This window comes from Microcaecilia unicolor, chromosome 4 (genome assembly GCF_901765095.1).
Source record: "Microcaecilia unicolor chromosome 4, aMicUni1.1, whole genome shotgun sequence".
In the NCBI taxonomy this organism is placed as follows: domain Eukaryota; kingdom Metazoa; phylum Chordata; class Amphibia; order Gymnophiona; family Siphonopidae; genus Microcaecilia; species Microcaecilia unicolor.
This window is the reverse complement of record NC_044034.1, coordinates 237615155-237633944: the sequence shown is the minus strand read 5'-3', so window position 1 is coordinate 237633944 and position 18790 is coordinate 237615155. Positions and strand designations below refer to the sequence as shown.

Below are 18790 nucleotides of genomic sequence, written 5' to 3'. Positions count from 1 at the left end.
ATTAATCCGCAAACAAACCTTTTCTGGAGACAGGAAGGCAGTAGAACTAGAGGTCATGAATTGAGGTTGAAGGGGGGAAGACTCAGGACTAATGTCAGGAAGTATTTTTTCATTGAGAGGGTGGTGGATATGTGGAATGCCCTCCAGCGGGAGGTGGTGGAGATGAAAACGGTAATGGAATTCAAACATGTGTGGGATAAACACAAAGGAATTCTGTTTAGAAGGAATGGTTCCGTGGAATCTTACCATAGATTGGGTGGAGACACCGGTAATTGGAAACAAAACGGGAGCTGGGCAGACTTCTACAGTCTACACCCTGATCGTGACTGGATAGGATGGGCTGGAGTGTAAATTTTAGGGGGCATCGATGTTAGCTTCAGAACTTAGTACAAGAACAGTACTGGGCAGACTTCTACAATCTGTGCCCCGAGAAAGGCAAGAACAAATCAAACTCGGGTATACATATAAAGTATCACATACCATGTAAAATGAGTTTATCTTGGGCAGACTGGATGGACCGTACAGGTCTTTATCTGCCGTCATTTACTATGTTACTATAAACAAGTTAAATAGTAGTGTAGTATTCAGCAAGTGTCTGAGACCCTCCAGATTCTGTACAAAATAGTAAAGCCCTCCACCCTTACCCCACCCCCCCATCCAACACCAAACAGATAGCCCCAAGGACTTCCGAGTGGGAAATTGAAGGATATAACTCGCAGCACCCGATACACCACCCAGATACTCTTCCCCTGCACTCACACTAAGCCTATCCACCCTTATGATTTCAGACAACCATCTGTTGTCATCCAGCCATACACAGTTATATCATATAAACTTTCCCTCCCCCTTCACACCAATCCTGGAACACTAATCAAAGACCAAATTAGCAGAGCTTAGGTACAATCATAAATGTAACTGCCCTACTTAAGGCCAATATATAGACAATCAAACAGGTGCAGAGTTTTTCTTTGTTTTATGAGAAACTCTCTTCTGTTTTTGAAGCTTGACTGTAGTCGAGGGAGTCATAGCCACTGGAGGAACAGAGCTGGTTGACAAGCCAGCTTCCTTCAAAATCTTCCATGCTTCAGTAAGGTGACAAACCCGGTGTAGTTTCCCATTTATAGTGAAGCAAAGTGGAAAGGGAAATGTCCAACGGAAATCTTTTCTTTAGCCAGGATTTCCAAGACAGGCTTCATAGCACGCCTCTGAGACAACGTGAACTGAGAGAGGTCCTGATAAACTAGAACCTTAGCATTGTAATCCACAGAAGATAACTGACGAGCCCGCTGTAGTAAGCATTCTTTGAGTGCATATGATGTAAAGTGTACTATATTATGGGGACTATTGTCCACAGGTTTCCCCAGGACTCTGTGAGCTCTTTCAATGTCGAGATTGCTTAAGTCAGGATGAACTCCCAGCAGTTTCTCACATATCATCTGTACATCCGACCCTCCACTTATACCTCATACGATCGCTATACAACTTTGTATTTGTTATCTACCGACTGGGCAAACACCCTTGACGGTACTATGTAAGCCACATTGAGCCTGCAAATAGGTGGGGAAATGTGGGGTACAAATGCAACAAATAAATAAAATAAAATACTATTGTAGGAACATCTTCTGTTTCACCAGATTCAGGAATGCCACGGAAGCGGAAACTATTTCAGCACCAATTCTTTTCTAAATCATCAACTTTGTATTGTAAATTCTCATATTGAGCAGCAATGTGCAGAAGGCGAGAATCTTGTTAGTCAGCTGTTCCGACTGTTCCTCAAATCGCACCTCTAAATTTTCCACGCGACCGCTCACTTTGCGGTGGTCTGTACTGATAGCATCCATGTTTTGCAGGGATTTCTTCCTTAGACTTAATCTCAGCACAAAATTCTCAAGGCATTTGACTAGTTCTTGCGAGATTCCCCAGCTGGGGAGGTGCAACTTGTACTTCTGCTTGAGATGGTGCAGAGTTGGAATCAGAAGGGGAAAGGGGAGCTGGCGACACATGGCGATGAAGGTCCTTACCGGACTGCCGGGCAGTGACATTCACCAGCCTTCTGAAGCAAAGATAAAGCCTTACTCATTGCAACCAGGCTTTCAGGTACAACAAATGGTGAAAAAAGAGCCAATTGCAAATCAGATGGTTGCAGATTTTGCTATTGAAGGCAGGGAAGTACGACAGCTATTGACTTAGGCGGCCATCTAGCACCTTGACGCCACTTCCTCTTTTGAAGTAGCTAATTTTTATGAACTGACTTCTAACGTTCTTTAAAAGAAAAACCTAGCAAATGGCTCTTGTGAGCCACTGCAAGCTGGCTCCAGCACACCACTGCAGAGAAGAGATGCTGGGTATAGAGAAAGCATAGGAACAGGGACAGAGGGGTAATGCTGATCACCGGGGGAGGGATAGGGTAGATACTATTATAAAGAACAAGATTACAGAGCATATTCAGAAACATGGATTAATGAGACAAAGCCAACGGATTTAGTGAAGGGAAATCGTGCATCACCAATCTATTACATTTCTTTGAAGGGATGAACAAACGTGGATAAAGGTGAGCCGGCTGATATTGTGTATCTGGATTTTCAGAAGGCGTTTGACAAAGTACCTCATGAAAGACTCCAGAGGAAGTTGGAGAGTCGTGGGATAGGAGGTAGTGTCCAATTGTGGATTAAAAACTGGTTAAAAGATAGAAAACAGAGAATAGGGTTAAATGTTCAGTATTCTCAATGGAGAAGGATAATTAGTGGGGTTCCCCAGGGGTCTATGCTGGGACCGCTGCTTTTAACATATTTATAAATGACCTAGAGATGGGAGTAACTAGTGCGGTAATTAAATTTGCTGATGACACAAAGTTATTCAAAGTCGTTAACTCGCCGGAGGATTGTGAAAAATTACAAGAGGACCTTGGGAGACTGGGCATCTAAATAGCAGATGACATTTAATGTGAGCAAACGCAAAGTGATGCATGTGGGAAAGGGGAACCCGAATTATAGCTACGTCAATCAAGATTCCACGTTTAAGTCACCGACCAAGAAAGGGATCTAGGTGTCGTCGATGATACGTTGAAACCTTCTGCTCAGTGTGCTGTTGCGGTTAAGAAAGCAAATAGGATGTTAGATATTATTAGGAAAGGAATGGAAAACAAAAATGAGGACGTTATAATGCTTTTGTATCGCTCCATGGTGCGATCGCACCTCGAATATTCTGTTCAATTTTGGTCGCCGAATCTCAAAAAGATATAGTGGAATTAGAATAGGTGCAGAGGAGGGCGATGAAAACGATAAAGGGGATGGGACGACTTCCCTATGAGGAAAGGCTAAAGTGGCTAGGGCTCTTCAGCTTGGAGAAAAGGTGCCTGAGGGGAGATATAGAAGTCTATAAAATAATGAGTGGCGTTGAACGGGTAGACGTGAAGCGTCTGTTTATGCTTTCCAAAAATACTAGGACTAGGGGGCATGCAATGAAGCTACAAAGTAGTAAATTTAAAATGAATCGGAGAAAATGTATGTTCACTCAACGTGTAATTAAACTCTGGAATTCGTTGCCAGAGAATGTGGCAAAGGCGGTTAGCTTAGCAGAGTTTAAAAAAAGGTTTAGACTGCTTTCTAAAGGAGAAGTCCATAGACTATTATTAAATTGAACCTGGGGAAAATCCACTATTTCTGGGTAAGCAATATAAAATGTTTTGTATTTTTGGGGGCTCTCGCCAGGTATTTGTGACCTGGATTGGCCACTGTTGGAAACAGGATGCTGGGCTTGATGGACCTTTGGCAATACGTATGTACTTATGTAGGGACACAGAGGGGCAATGCTGATCACAGGGGGGGAGAGGGATAAGGACACAGAGGAGATGGTGGACATGGAGAAACAAGACTGCTGAGGAGATGTGATAGAAGCATATATAATAATGAGTGGAGTGGAATGGGTAGTCATGAATTGCTTGTTTACTTTTTCAAAAATACTAGGACTAGGAGGCATGCAGTGAAGTTACAAAATAGTTTTTAAAAAATTTGGAGAAAATATTTCTTCACTCAACGTGTAATTAAAGTCTGGAATTCATTGCCAGAGAATGTGGTAAAAGTAGTTAGCGGGATTTAAAAGAGGTTTGGATATCTTCCTAAAAGAAAAGTCCATAAGCTATTATGAAGATGGACTTGGGAAAATTCACTGCTTATTCATAGGATAAGCAGCATAAAATGTATCATAGGCGCCAACTCCGTGGGTGCTGTGGGTGCTCGAGCACCCCCAATACTTCACCCACCGGAAGTTCCCTTCGCCAACCCAGAATTTTAAAAGTGCCTCCCTTCGAGTTCCAGGGCCCCCCTCCCTCCCTCCCTTCGAGTTCAGGGCCCCCTCCCTCTGAATTTTAAAACTTATCTTACCTTGTTGGGGTTACAGCGGCAGCAGCAGCAGTGAAAAGCGTGCAGGCTCGGCGCTTCAGCCTTCCCTTCTCTCAGCTCTGCTCCCGCCCTCATTTCCTGTTTCCGCAGTGGCGGGAGCAGAGCTGAGAGAAGGGAAGGCTGAAGTGCAGAGCCTGCATGCTTTTCACTGCTGCTGCCGCCGTAACCCCAACGAGGTAAGATGACTTTTAAAATTTGGAGGGAGGGGGACCCTGGAACTCGGAGGGAGGGGGGACTGGAACTGGGAGGGAGAGAGGGAGGGGGACAGGGGGAGAGGGGAAAGAGGGGCAGGGGGGAATGCACCACCTGTAAAAAAAAAAAAAAAAAAAACATTTCAGCACCCCCAATCATTTTGAAAAGTTGGCTCCTATGAAATATATTGTACTTTTTTGGGATCTTACCAGGTACTTGTGACCTGGATTGGCTGCTGTTGAAAACAGGATACTGGGCTTGATGGACCTTTGGTCTGTCCCAGTATGGCAACGCTTATCTTCTTTATGAAATGTCAAATGGACAGGACACCTTGCAAAGACAGGGAAAAACAGACAAAAGCTGAAGAGACCCTGGGTTAAAAGTGAATAGAAAAATAAATTGCTATTTTATTCTGAATTTATTAATTGTAATATCTAGCTTTGGAAATGCACATCTGATATCTTGTATTTCCAATTCTATTTTTTTAGTATTGTTGTACATTGAGTCTGACTTCCTGAGAATTCCAGTTCAGTTTTTTGCCTTTATATCTCTTACTGATCTGTGATCCCTTGTTTCATATTTATTGAGGGTCTTGCATGTGTGACCTGAGTAAGGTATTTTGCTAGCATGTAGTTTGTAAAGTTAAGATTCTGCATTTGTGTAAAGGCTGTCCAAGAGGAGTGGTCTCATAGATAGTTCAGCTGCCTGAGAACCTAGATTGTGAGCCCTCCAGGGACAGGGAAATACCCAGTGTATTTGTATGTAACTCCTCTTGAGCTACTACTGAAAAGGTGTGAGCAAAATCCAAATAAATAAGCCATAGAAACCTAGGCCCAGATGCATCAACCAAACGAAAAAAAATCTAAAACGTAAAAGTGCTTACTGAATTTGAAAAAAACGAAGAATGCACCAAAAAACAAGTTGCACATGTTCAGTGCAGTATTGTAAAGTACAATGCATTACAGATTTAGTAATCCCCGTCGGTAATCGGCCCCTAAAACATGCGCAGAGCAGCCAAGCATTATGCTGGCTGCTCTGCGCATGCCACAAACGTCAACACAAACATATTAAAACTATGTAGGTTGCTTACGTCAGACAGGGGTGTGCGAGGGGGGGGATCGGGACGTGTGAGCGTTTAGCTCTGTGATCCTAGCAGGAGAATGCAGTTGAAGATGTCCTCCTCAAGATTCCAAAAAGGACGTCCTTCATAAACCCCCCCTTTCTAACAAAAGACCTCTTTCACTGTGATCCCCTTTAGCTCAGCAGAGAGACCTTGGCCCGCCCCCGGCTGGGGGAAACAGAGGAAGGGAGGGGGACCGGGGCAGCTTAAAGTTGTTTACAGAATCTGGGAAATTGGCTTCAGAGGAGAGCAGAGTGTTAATTTTCAAAGCTGTGGGAGAAGGAGAAATAGAGAGAGGAAGGGGGCCGTGACTGCTACAGTTTTGAGTTTTCTTTTGATTTTTTTTTTTAATACAGGGGGAAGCGGGGAACCAAGTGTTTGTGTGGGTTTTTTTATTTTCAAACATGCCAGCTTGGATTTTTATGCTGCAGGGAGAAGCGGGGAGCAGTGTCTGTATGACAGCTCAGGCCTTAACGACAGCTCTGAGCTGATGTTAAATATTTCACGGTAAATGATTCGGTGCAATCGTCGGTATGGTTAGTGCATTCCGAATCGCCCACATTTCAATGGTAGTTACTCGTTTGCATTTCGTTTTCGTTAGCTGCTAGCGTCGTCGGAAAATAGCCTTTAATGCATGCCAAGGTTGAAAATTTCTTCGTTAAAGGGTCGTTAAAGTTTAGTGCATCTTGCCCCTAGTTCAAATCCCTCTGCAGTTCCTTGTGATCTTGGGCAAGTTACTTAACCATCTGTTGCTTCAGGAACAAACTTGTGAGCCCTCCGGGGACAGAAAATATGCACCGCACCTGAATGTACACCAACTCTGATAGCTTTTGGGCTTGTAGGCAAAATAAAAGAGAGAAAATATAAATTACAATTTTGGGCTTGATCTAGTTTCAATGAGCTAGTGAGTTGTAGGGCTCATTGTAGTGCAGTACTTCACAAGCCTTTTTCCAATATAAAAGACGTATAGTTTAGATTAAATTTAATCTTCTAGAATGTAATTTTTTTCGATGGATAATGTGATCAATTACTGAGCGGAATGTTGCTGGTATTCTTGCATTGTATACTTACATTCAGTTCATTGAATTTCCCAATTATGTTTGTGATACAAGCAAGGAGACACATCTTCTGCTGATATGGAGAAAAATTAGTGAATTTTGGTGTTTGAAAGTCTATAGTAAATTTGAGTAGCTCAGTTCAAATAATCTTCCAGCACGTTTCCTCTCAATAGCCAATGGTTCTGCGTGTGACATAACACCTCAAGATCAGAACCCTCTCTATACACAATTTTGCAAATAGATGTGCGCTAAATTGTATAAGGCTTGATGTAGTTTACAATTGATGTGACATACTCCAATTTTACACTCAGTTCTGTGCTCAGTTGCTAGCTGTTCTCTATGAATCATGCAGTGCATCCAAACAGCAAACGCTGCAACTGATTCTTTTTACCAGCGTGCACAGACTTGCTCTATGACCTGCTGTAGATAGAGCACCATCTGTACAAAAGTCAACCATATGATCCCAAGGATGTTTTTATCCTACTAGTAAAAAAGCCCCGTTTCTGATGCAAATGAAACGGGGGCTAGCAATGTTTTCTTCTGTGTGCATGTGGGAGTGTGTGTGTCTCTGCCCTCTCTCCCCTCCCCCCTCTGAGTCCTTCACTAAAAAAGCCCTGTTTCTGATGCAAATGAAACGGGGGGGGGGGGGGGGGGGGGGGCTAGCAAGGTTTTCTTCTGTGTGCATGTGGGAGTGTGTGTGTGTCTGCTCTCTGGCCTCTCTCCCCTCCCCCCTCTGAGTCCTTCACTGTTACAGAGCCAGCGATTTGATTTCGTGCTCTGCTGTTTTCCTTCACTGACTGTTTGTGTTACAGAGAGGGCGGGGCAGACACTCATAGGGAAACCGGATATCTTGCCCCCTTCACACTTCCGGCTGGAGGCTTCATAGAACGTTGGTGTTGCCTTTTATATAGAGAGATATGTAGCTTTCCAGCACATTGGATATTTTCTGTCCTGTTTCATGTTCAGGAAGTAAGACAGCATAAAATATCTTCAAGAATATTATCTTCTTAGATATAGTTAAAAGCTGACACATGTCCCTTTGTACTGATATCAATTTGAAGAGCATAAGCAGGAGTGCATTTCAGCTGTGCAACCGTTGTGGTTTCCTGCTAAATTGATGGTATGATTTAAAGTTTATTTGCCTAGTTTTTTATACATTATTTTCACCATGTTGATTCCTGCAGGTAAAATTTTAAGTTCCAACAATTGTATTATGCTACCTTATTTTAACTTTGATTTTTTTTTATATTTTTTTATTAAAGAATATATAATCAAGAACAATACATGAGAAACATATTTCTATAGGCAACATAATCCAATGAATACATTTGATATGCAAATATCACTGCCCACTATCTCAAACCAGGTACTTTGTATTTTCAAAATCACAACCCCCCCCCCCCAAACAGTTTTTCCATCTCCCCAAGTGTCCTATCTAAAACACAACCCTCCCCCCCCCCTCCCAATCATCCCCCATATAGGTTTTCCATCTCTCAGTGTCTTATCTAATCACAGTACTCTATCTACTAGAGCTGTTCGTGGTCAAAGTTTCTGCAACTTGCTCAGAAAAGTAAGTTCTTTCTGCTTGGATGTCCTCAATTCATCAACTTCAGTTTGGGCGTATTGGCATTCAGGATACTCTCCTGTCTCCTTCAGTTTATTTATTTTTTTTATACCTCTGCAGTTCATTGCAAATCCCATAGCACATGCTCTCACAAAAGCCATTTTGGTGGCCAAGAGGAGGGTCAACACATCTCCTTTTCTCATCCAGTCTCTCTCTGTCGAGGTCCCCATCAAACTTAATTCAGGAATTTGTCTCCAATTTATACCATCCAACAAACCATGGAGTTTAGGTATCAGACCAAAACCGCCGTGCTTTATCACACTCCTATCATATGTCAAAATTCTCTACTGTAGTCCAGTGAAAATATTTATTCCCTGGCTGTGCTCTAGTGAGGCTGGGGCAGGTCTGAGTCCCTGAAAGGAGCTGCTGCCTTGTTGGTCCTTATCCCCCTCCCCATCCCCAATTCTGAAGGTAGTCTGCGCAGTTAGGTCCAGGCTGTGGGCAGAAATGAGGGGGGTCCCATGATTAAAGAAAGCCTCGTGACTGTTGAGGGCTATAGGAGTAAGCCCTGCTGGAATTGTACACTGATGTTGGCGTGCATGTGAACGTGTCTAATTTTTATTGAATTTACTTTATACAACTCAAAAGAGATAATGAAATACATATAGCAATTACAATTTCCTTTATACAGACTGATGCCTTAATAAAGTCATGATTAAAGAGAAAAATATATTATATTACTTCGACCATAAGAAATTATAGTAATAATATGATCCAAGAGAGAGAAAATTACATTTAACATTCAAGAAAGAATGAATAAAAAGAAAAAATTAATACTGCTCCCCAGTGCTTCGTCTCAAGCCTATCTTATGCATGTGAACGTGTCTAATTGGATTTGGGGCTATTTGGGGCCTGATCTAAGTGGCAGCTGTTGAGAACAAGGTGGGGAGAGTCTGGGAGAGCCTCCTCGAAGCAAATTTATGATGTTTGGGGCAGCTCATAGTCCTGGGAAAGCACAGAGGAGTGTGCACGAGCTGGTGGGGGGGGGGGGGGGGGCATGTAGCACAGCATGCAGCAGGAGGAATTCTGGCTCACAGCCAGCATGAGGCGCTGAGAAAAGGAGGGAACCCCTGGCAAGGTATAGCACGTTGCTGGTGTGATAATTTTACTTTGTTGGTGTTGAGGCTACTATGGTGCAGTAAGCAAGGACTTAATGAACATGTCAGTGCAGGCATGTATATCCCTGGTGGCTGCCTTAGTTACCAAGAGTACACATTCTAACAGCAGCCATTGCCTGAAGTGAAAGTTGGGAGGGAGCAGTTGACAGCCTTGATGATGTATGTGGAGTGCTTGCTCTGTTAGGACAGTAAATTTGGAAAAAATGTCTTAGAACAATTTCAAAAGCAATATAATATTTGTACTTAGTGAATGTGTGTTATGGTTTCCTTAAAAATTGTCCTAACAGCAGTAAGTTGGCAGAGTGAGAGTGTGAACTTGAAGAGAACTAGTGTGAGGTTTAAGATTCTTGGATGAGTGAAAAACTTATTTAAATGATATTTCACTTTGTGAATTGTGAGAAAACCCCTTTTCTATGATAGACTCTGTTGAGAAAGCTATGCAGCTGGAGAAGGGGCAATGACTGCAGAAAACTCTAAAGCAATTTGTTTAAAGTTGTCTTCATTGAGACAGCCTTTTAAGGGGATTTTGCTGTCTCGAGGTTTAAAGAGGACAGTGACAAGCAGTCAACTAGTCACAAAGCTGCTGCAGAGGGCACTTAATTCAAACGTTCTTTTGGATACAATGCTTTATGGTTAAGTGATTTTTTTTATATTAAACACATCCTTAACATCATTGTAGCCTCTGTGTGCTCCATTTATGCATTACAGTCATAACAATGTTTCCTTAAAGATGATTAATTCATTTTCCATCGGGCCATAAGAGTAATTAGGAATCTTTTCAAAACTATTGAAACATGCTAAACAATTTGTTTCACAACATCCTCTGTGTTTAGTCCCATGTATCGTTTTAGATTAAGAAAACCATATATATCTCTATTAAAATCATCATTCATTTATCAATTCACTAATTCTTTCACATTTTTACTCTTGTGTGGAACCACTCACATATTTATCTATCCATATATCTGCTGTAAACATTTGTAAACTAATACCTGGTATCATAAAGAATTACATGTCTTTAAATTTTTTTTTAAAGTTTTAAGTCTTTTACAAAACAATTTTTAAATCACACTTTTAATTAAGTTTTTATGACACATACTGACTACATTTTTCATGCACATATTAATGCACATGTTCAACTATATCCTTGGATTATCATTCTGTGTAGCTATGTTTGGAGGCACAGTATGTATTTGTTTATATGTACATTTATCTAACTGTATGTATTTCATACTTTTATATTTTCATGTTTCATATCTTATTTCATCATGTTTCATGTCCCACAGACTCCTGAGGCAGGCACTTAGTGCTAAAACAACAGTGCCTTGAATGTTCTTGCATGTATCGGCAATAAAGTGTTTGTCATTGATGATCATCCTGTGTCCCTGTTCTTTCTCAAGCCTTCTCCAACTTCCCACTTTTGTCTGCTGATTACGTTCTACGTGGGATTTCTTTCTTCTTCCTTTTTCCTCCAGAAGATTTTCATAACATCGAAGATGCGTACCTATGGCTTCTCCCAAAGAGCTTCCAATCCTGCTTCAGTGATGTCTTGAAGACTTTTGACAAATAGTTAGGTATTATGACAACGGTTTGAGACCACATGGGTAACTGATTTCTTCTTCCTATTATCATTCCTTGAGATGTCGCTGTGCTCTGTGTGAAGAGCTTCATTTTCCTTATTGTAAACCGCTATGAATCCTTTATGGAGAATGGGTGGTATATAAGACTCCAGTATAATTGAATGTCTGACAGCCTTTGTAAGAGAGTTTTGTTTTTTTTTTTTTTCCTGAGAAGACAAAGATGTAGAAGACTGTTAACTTAATTTCATGTGCACATAAAAACCCGACTGCATAGAGAAAGGAACACAAAAGACAGCGCACAGAAAAACAGACAAAAAAAATATAGGAACATATTAGTACTAACAGAAACAATATTTACCATGTGTGTGATTCCTAGGAAAGTTGGGCATATTTCAGGATTACTTAGAAACCTGAAAAAATAATTTGTATAAAAACTTGTAAGGATCTGAACTTTATAGCTGAGTAAAGATTTTAGGTAAAATGTAAAACGTTGCTTTTGAAAAGTAATTATCTGATTTTCCTCGGAAAGTTTGCTGTGCAGTTTGACCTGAATATTTACTAATTTGTTTGAATGCACTAAAAACAAAAAAAGAAAAACAGCCACATTTATTAGATATTTGTGCGCATCCTTTCTGTTCTAATTTGTGCTCGGTTTGCTTTTTTAAGCTTAATAAAGAAAAAAAATGATATTTCAGCTAAACTTCTTGTAAGTTTCCTTTCCTATATGAAGTGTTGTCTTAAAAAAAGAATTTGCTTCAAATTGAACACACAATTCAGTTTGCCCATCATCTCTCAGGCATTTCTCCACTTGGTGTCAACCGTGACCAAGGTAATTTGTAGGAGGTGATTGGACACCAGTGCTGATGTGCTACACTACTTTTCTCACAGTTTCTCCAACACAATCACTGTACATCATTTCTCTAATGGCTTATATGTGCTTCTCTAGTAGGGGGTCTAGTAATGGCAGCAGATGAGTGTAAAATTGTTCTGTGTCCCCTTCACTATTCTTCCCCTGGCAGTGCTAGCTCTGTGTGACGGAATGCCAAGAGGTGATTGGCAATAAATGATTGGTGGCGAGAGAAACACTTACCATGCCAGACTGTGCCCAGGATTAGAGGCCTGACAGAATTTGTTAGTGCCAAAACTGGCCCCAAATCCTTTTTCTGACTGGTTTTGGCCTCCGTCTGAAGGCTGAGCCCATGATTGGTGGTGAGAGAAACACTGATCATGTTAGACTATGCCCAGGGTTAGAGGTCTGACAGTTTGTTAGTGCCAAAACTGGCCCCAAATCCTTTTTCTGCCTGGTTTTAACCTCGGTCCAAAGGCTGTGGCCATGATTTTGGTTTTGGCCAAAACTGACTGTGTTTTCAGTGGAAGCTGAAAATTTTCACATTGTCCTTTTCATCTCTCTCCCTCCCCTCTGCTTTCCCCCTTGCCCACCTGTAGAGGTCCCCTTCAGGCCTATCTTATGATCCCCGATCTCCATTCACTCCTGCCTATGCTGGCTCAGCTCTCAAAATGGCTGCCATGATCTCTAGTGGTAATCTCGTGAGACTGCCACAAGAGGTTATGGCAGCCATTTTGATAGTAGAGCTGACATGGGTGAGAGTGACTGGGGATGACTTCTGCCCTTACTATACACCACTAGACCACAATAGATTGTAAGGTAGTCTGGGGAGAGGAGAGCTACTCTTTTGCATTTTTTCCCTTTTTTTGGTGTGTGTGTAATGCAGTTGTAAGTAGTGCAGTTATGATCTTGATACAAATGTTTAACAGAAATTTACGTCTGTAAATCTGGGATGATAAGCTACTTAGGAACTAGCCTCTCTGTGGAGATATGACATCAGCTGTCATACCAAATGAGGTGCAAAGTCAGCCATTGTAAAAGCTGAGGAGGTTGGAGAAAGAACAGGAGATGGCATGACATCACAAGGTTAAAGTCTGTTTCCTCTAGCAACCACCATATTGGTACACCCATACAAAGCAAGGAGGCTATTAGCTGCTGTATCCACATTGTCATTGTTCGCAATTTGGTAATTGTCACAAGAAAAATACTCGTGCATAATGACTCCATACATTGAGAAGGCAGGTCTCATCACAGTGGTTCACGCCATGATAAAATCAAGTCTGGATTACAGTAATGCACTCTACAATGGTCTGACTACAAAGGGTTTGCACCAGCTCCAGTTGATTCAGAATGCTGCAGCAAAACTGATAGGAGGTTGTAAATGACATGACCACATTGCACCATTTCTGTAAAAATTTCACTGGCTACCAGTACAGTACAGGGCTAAATGTAAAAATCGATGCCTGATCTTTATGGAAATGGACCAGAGTACTTAACGAGCAGGAGCACTATCTACACACCACTAAGGTCTTCTCGAGGAGTATCCCTAACCACACATACTCCAAAGGACATCACACGATGTGATACTTGCCAGCGAGCCTTCTCCAGAGTAGCCTCCACACTCTAGAATGTACTCCCTGCAAGGTCTGACTCAGTGCAAGACTCTCTACTTCAGGAAGCAGGTTAAAGCTCCCAAGCCTTGAATAGAATGAACAATTAACTTGCTCATTGCACACAAACAAGGACTAACACCAACTGCACATACTGTAGCAGGACTGACTTACCTACTCCTACCCTAGCTGAGATTATATTCATACACCTTTCTAACTTCACATGCATCTTTCTTTACATTAGTCCCCTTATTTTCTAACTCATCTTACTATACTGTGCTGGGAATAAACTTCCTGAGCCCATACGCCAAGCCCCCTCCCTGCCCATCTTCAAATCCTTGCTCAAAGCCCACCTCTTCAATGTCGCCTTCGGCACCTAACCATTATACCTCTATTCAGGAAATCTAGACTGCCCCAATTTGATTGTCTGCACATTTTGTCCATTAGATTGTAAGCTCCTTTGAGCAGGGACTGTCCTTTGTTAAACTGTACAGCGCTGTGTAACCCTAGTAACGCTTTAGAAATGTTAAGTAGTAGTAGTATATCTTATCTATGTAATGTTCCACCTTTGCTTACACCCTATGCTGTCTTATTAAGATGTTTTATGGCATATTGTGTTGACAATTTAAGTAGTATACTGTGCCATAGAATGTACTACTGTTTGTATATTCTTATTGCTGTAAATGTTGCCTATGTTCAACTTATTCTTGTTGTACACTGCTTTGGGTGAAATCTTTTTCAAAAAGGTGGTAAATCCAAATGGATAATAACTTTTCACTATGCTTATTTCATGTTTTCTGATTCATCACTGTTCTTGCCTTCCAAAAGTCATGTGTGTTTGAGAAAAAATTTGGTTGACAATATACAATTAAGGACATCATAAGATGTGAAGTTATTTATGTCTTGTATACATTCTAGATGCATAAATGGAGTAAAGTTGATACTGAAGTGGCAGGAATGTCATGTTGATGGAGAGGTCAGTTGTGATGATCCACACTTTTTAAAAAATGTATGAACCAAATTTTTTATATTGTTGAACAGTATATGTCATTTCTTTCTGACCACAGATTATTTTAACTGATTCTCTAGCTGTGTAGGTAATGTCCTATAGGAATATTTGAAATTAAATGGATACAGAATTGTTTTACATACATTGGACTTCTGAAATGTGAACCAGTTATTTTTATTTTCTTTAGACCTTTGAAAAAATCCTTATTGCCAACAGAGGAGAGATTGCTTGTAGGGTAAGTATGAAATTAACACTTTTTCTGAACATATTTTATGATTCGAAATATTTTTCTAAGACTTTTGCATTTTGGCTATATTAGGTTTGTTTGTTTTGTGTGATTACAGGTTATTAAAACATGCAAGAAAATGGGCATCAAAACAGTAGCTGTTCATAGTGATGTTGACTCATCTGCTGTAAGTACCTTTTCATGTGCCAGTAGATAACTAGTGTACTATGTTGCCAAACTGAGTTTGAATTCACTAAAGAGCTCAGAAAGACTGATATGGATCACAAAATAACACCATGATCTTAGTTTGTTTTTAATTATACTCAGCCCTGTGCTAATGGCTGTGTCAGTGGTCCAGCCTCGCAGGGTGCAAATATAGGGATCCTATTACTAAGGCACGGTAGACCTAATGCAGGCTTACTGTGTTCTAAAAGAGCATTCCAAGGTAGTTCTTCGCTTAGTGCTTGCTAATCCTGCAGTAAAAAATATTTTTTATTTTTCAGGGCAGGAGGCGTGCCCATGGGCGGAGAATAGGTGTATCTGCGCTAATCAGTTAGCGCACTACCTGATTAGTGTGGGAGTAGCATGGGAGCCCTTACCGCCTCCTGAATAGGTGGCGATAATGGCCATGCGCTAATGGGGAAATGTAGTGTATGACAAAAATGGCAAGGCAGCCATTTTACCGCTGTGCTAAAAGTGTCCACAGTGCACAGAAAACCCATGTCCTGACCACAGCACTGGGTTTGGTAAAAGGACTCTATAGGGTTGCAAAAATTGCTCATAGCCCACCTCTCCTTACATCTGCAATGGCAAAGCGGGTGGGTGGGGGGAGGAATGTGCTAGTGGGTGATTCACAGAGGATGCAACTATAGTTTGGTGTGGTTCTACTCGGCCTGTAATTTTATATTTGGTCTTACTATTTATATAATTGTTTTGATTACCTTTTAGTAATTGGTTTAAATTATGTTTATTTAATATGATGATTTGACATGTATGGCCCAGAATGCTTTGAAGTGTTTAATTTGTGAACCACATTTGGAATATCTCTGTAGGAAGGTATGTAAGAAATAAGCTGCTAAATTTATTTAGAAGGACAGTGGGGTAGGAATTAATACATTTGTTAACTTAAATAAGCTAACTAGCTCTAGTTCATAAGGGACATTTTGAAATAGCCCTGTTTTCTTGCTTTTATTTTCTCAGTAAAGATTTCAATCAGAAAATATTCTTTGAAAATTTGTTCATACTCTGAACACTTGCATTGATTGTAGGAGGGTTAAAATAGGTCTAGTTCAGTGTCCCTAATGACTGAAAACATTTTATTTGGTTGCTGCATATTTGTATTTTCTGTTAAGGCCTCGTGATAGTGTCTACAGGAATTAGTTGATTAAATTGAGCCCTTATTGTCATTACTTGTGCTAATTTAGATGCACAGTTGGACTTATGTAGGTAACAGAATGACCTCTGCAGAGAAATATAGCCTCCTTTTTAGGTGCACTTATGTTTAAAGCAATTTTATTGAGTGATATCATCAAAGTGCACGAACAGCTATAAGCATCCAAAAGCAGAATAACGGAGAATTAGAAAAACAGTCTGGTAAGAGAAATGCTCATTGTAACTTGTAGTCCCCCCCCCCCCCCCCCCCCCCCCCACAGACCGAGTCAACAGATTAGGTTGGGAATAAAATACAGTTTAACCATTCAAAAGATGGCTGTGAGCTACTGCAGTGAGAGTGGACCAAAAAGGTTCCCAAGTGGCCTGGAAAGGCATGCCCGCTGGGGGTGCCATATCCTGTATAGAGCGGCGCTCCGAGGATAAGATGCTGATTATCTTCATACGCCATAGCTGAAAAGAGGGTGGCACCGAAGAGAGCTATTTTTGTAGGATAACACACATAGTCAATAGGATGGCCCAGCATTGAAAACGAAGGCATCCCTTCACTGGTCGTGGACGAGAAAGCACACCAAATATTAATCGAGGAGAGAGGGGGAGCAATGTATTCCACAGAAGTAAAGAATCGTGATGTTGTCTGCCAAAGCTCATTGATAAGAGGGGCTTGTCCAAAACGGATGTCCCAGTGAAGCCTCCGAAAAATCACATTTAAGACAGTCTGCATCCGGTTGAAGCTTCAGCAGATGGACTTTCTTAGTGGAAACATAAAGATTCATTACAATTTTATATTGCGTATCCCAAAAGGTAATATTCTGAATATGAGATTTGAGGCTTTTAAGTCCATGGAGAAAGCCACTCCTCCAGGTGCACTGCAAGATCAGTAGACCATGACTGCAAGAGAGATGTATATGTCCGCTGAGGCGTAGAGTCCAGCAGATGAAGATGATGAAATCGGACAGGCACTGTCAGCTATGAGTTAAGAGTGTAAGCTTCAGATGTTCTCTCATACACTTCTGAGGGTAAGACAAGTGGATGGTAAAGCTGCAACATAGTGATGCAGCTGGTGATAAGCAAAAAGATCCTGGTCAGGCAAATAAAATTCCACCTGAAGCAGGGCAAAGGATTTAAGGTGCCCCTAGTCAGTCAGGTCTTGAATTAGGTACTGTATTCCCTTAGTGTGCCAACTAAGAAAGGTGGTAAGAAGCCTGGTAAGAAGGTTCCACTTTTGTGAAGAGGCAACAAAGGGGTCCTCCGAACATCTGTGAAATTTGCAGAACCAATTCCATACCAAACAGAGGGACATACAGAGTCAGTCTGTGGACAACTGAAGGAAAATGGGGGGCGGGGGGGGGGGGGCACTGAAATACTCATGCTCCAGAAGTGCTGTTTCCTAGGGAGTATAAGAAAACATGTAAGTGGTTCAAAACCAGTCATTTGTGTCGCATGCCACACCCAATGGTGAGATAGCGAAGAAAAATCTCAAGCCCCCCTCCATCCCAATCCCCATCAGAGATCTTCTGGTGTAGCCAAAAACTGTGTAAAATTTCTCGTATCCTTTTCTTGGGTTAAGAAGCAGGTTGCGTTCTTATAGACTGATTGTAAATACGGGTCCCGTACCAGTAAGAACAATTTTTTCCACTTGGGGGGTCCTCCAACATTTCTAGCGTCCTCCAATACCAATATGTCGGGGGGGGGGGGGGGTGTCAGATGACAGCCAATACTGCAAAATACATTGTTGTGCCACCAGGCACGTTTTGTGAAATGAGAATTCCACCCTTACCTTTCCCTCAAAATGCCCCAGGTTTATCAAGCAATAATTGTTCACCTGAGCCAAGTAACCCCCTCTCCCAATATGGGCATCATATATCTCATTAATTTGGCCTAAAAATTCTGTGTGAGTGGGTTAGGCCAAAAAGAATGATAAAGATTATTGGCATCCCTTCCACATTTGAAACATACAGGGGACAGAGTACCACCAGAGTAATAGAATTGCTTTTGAGTGAAATATGCCCCATATAGCACTCTGAAGTAACATTCCTGAAGCCATGCACTAGATGTGAGCTGTGGCATACTCCTAAGATTAATTAACACATCACAGTTCTCGTATTCATTCCCTAAATGTATTGCCCAAATTTGACAAATCTCTCCCATATCCTTCATTGCTTCCCACTTAGTCAAGGCCTTATGTAATCCTGAAACGGAAGCCTCATGTTCCAAAATGGCGTGAAAATATTCTCTCACTCATTTTTTTTTATTCGCTGTTTGAGTTTTGATCCATTAAGGGAGGCAATGTAATGTTTTATCTGACAAAAAGCAAATCTTGTTTCTCCAGGTGGAACCTATGCATTGTTGAAGTTTCTCGAGTGATTAGACCCCTTCCCTATCCAGTATATGTTCTAGCTAGATTAGTCCCTTCTGATCCTAAGCTAAGAAAAACAGTATTCAGCCCACGTACAAAAGCCACATTTCCTCTTACTCAGATCTGATCAGTGAGAAAGGACTCTTCCCCCAGCTTTTTAATGAGCACACTCCATACACCCCTCAATGGTTGAAGGTGTATACTACGTCTGAATTGCTGAGGAAGCAGAGTGCTCGTGGTATGAATTAAGGAATAAAA

The 18790-nt window shown here is 41.3% G+C and overlaps 1 protein-coding gene across 1 annotated transcript in view; it reads left to right on the top strand.

Moving 5' to 3' along the window:
- Nucleotides 1-18790, top strand: part of PCCA (propionyl-CoA carboxylase subunit alpha) — a 1085625-nt gene that overhangs the window by 39162 nt on the left and 1027673 nt on the right. Inside the window, 2 exon segments of the mRNA XM_030201346.1 lie at nucleotides 14746-14793; nucleotides 14903-14971. Coding sequence (XP_030057206.1) covers nucleotides 14746-14793; nucleotides 14903-14971 — 117 coding nt within the window.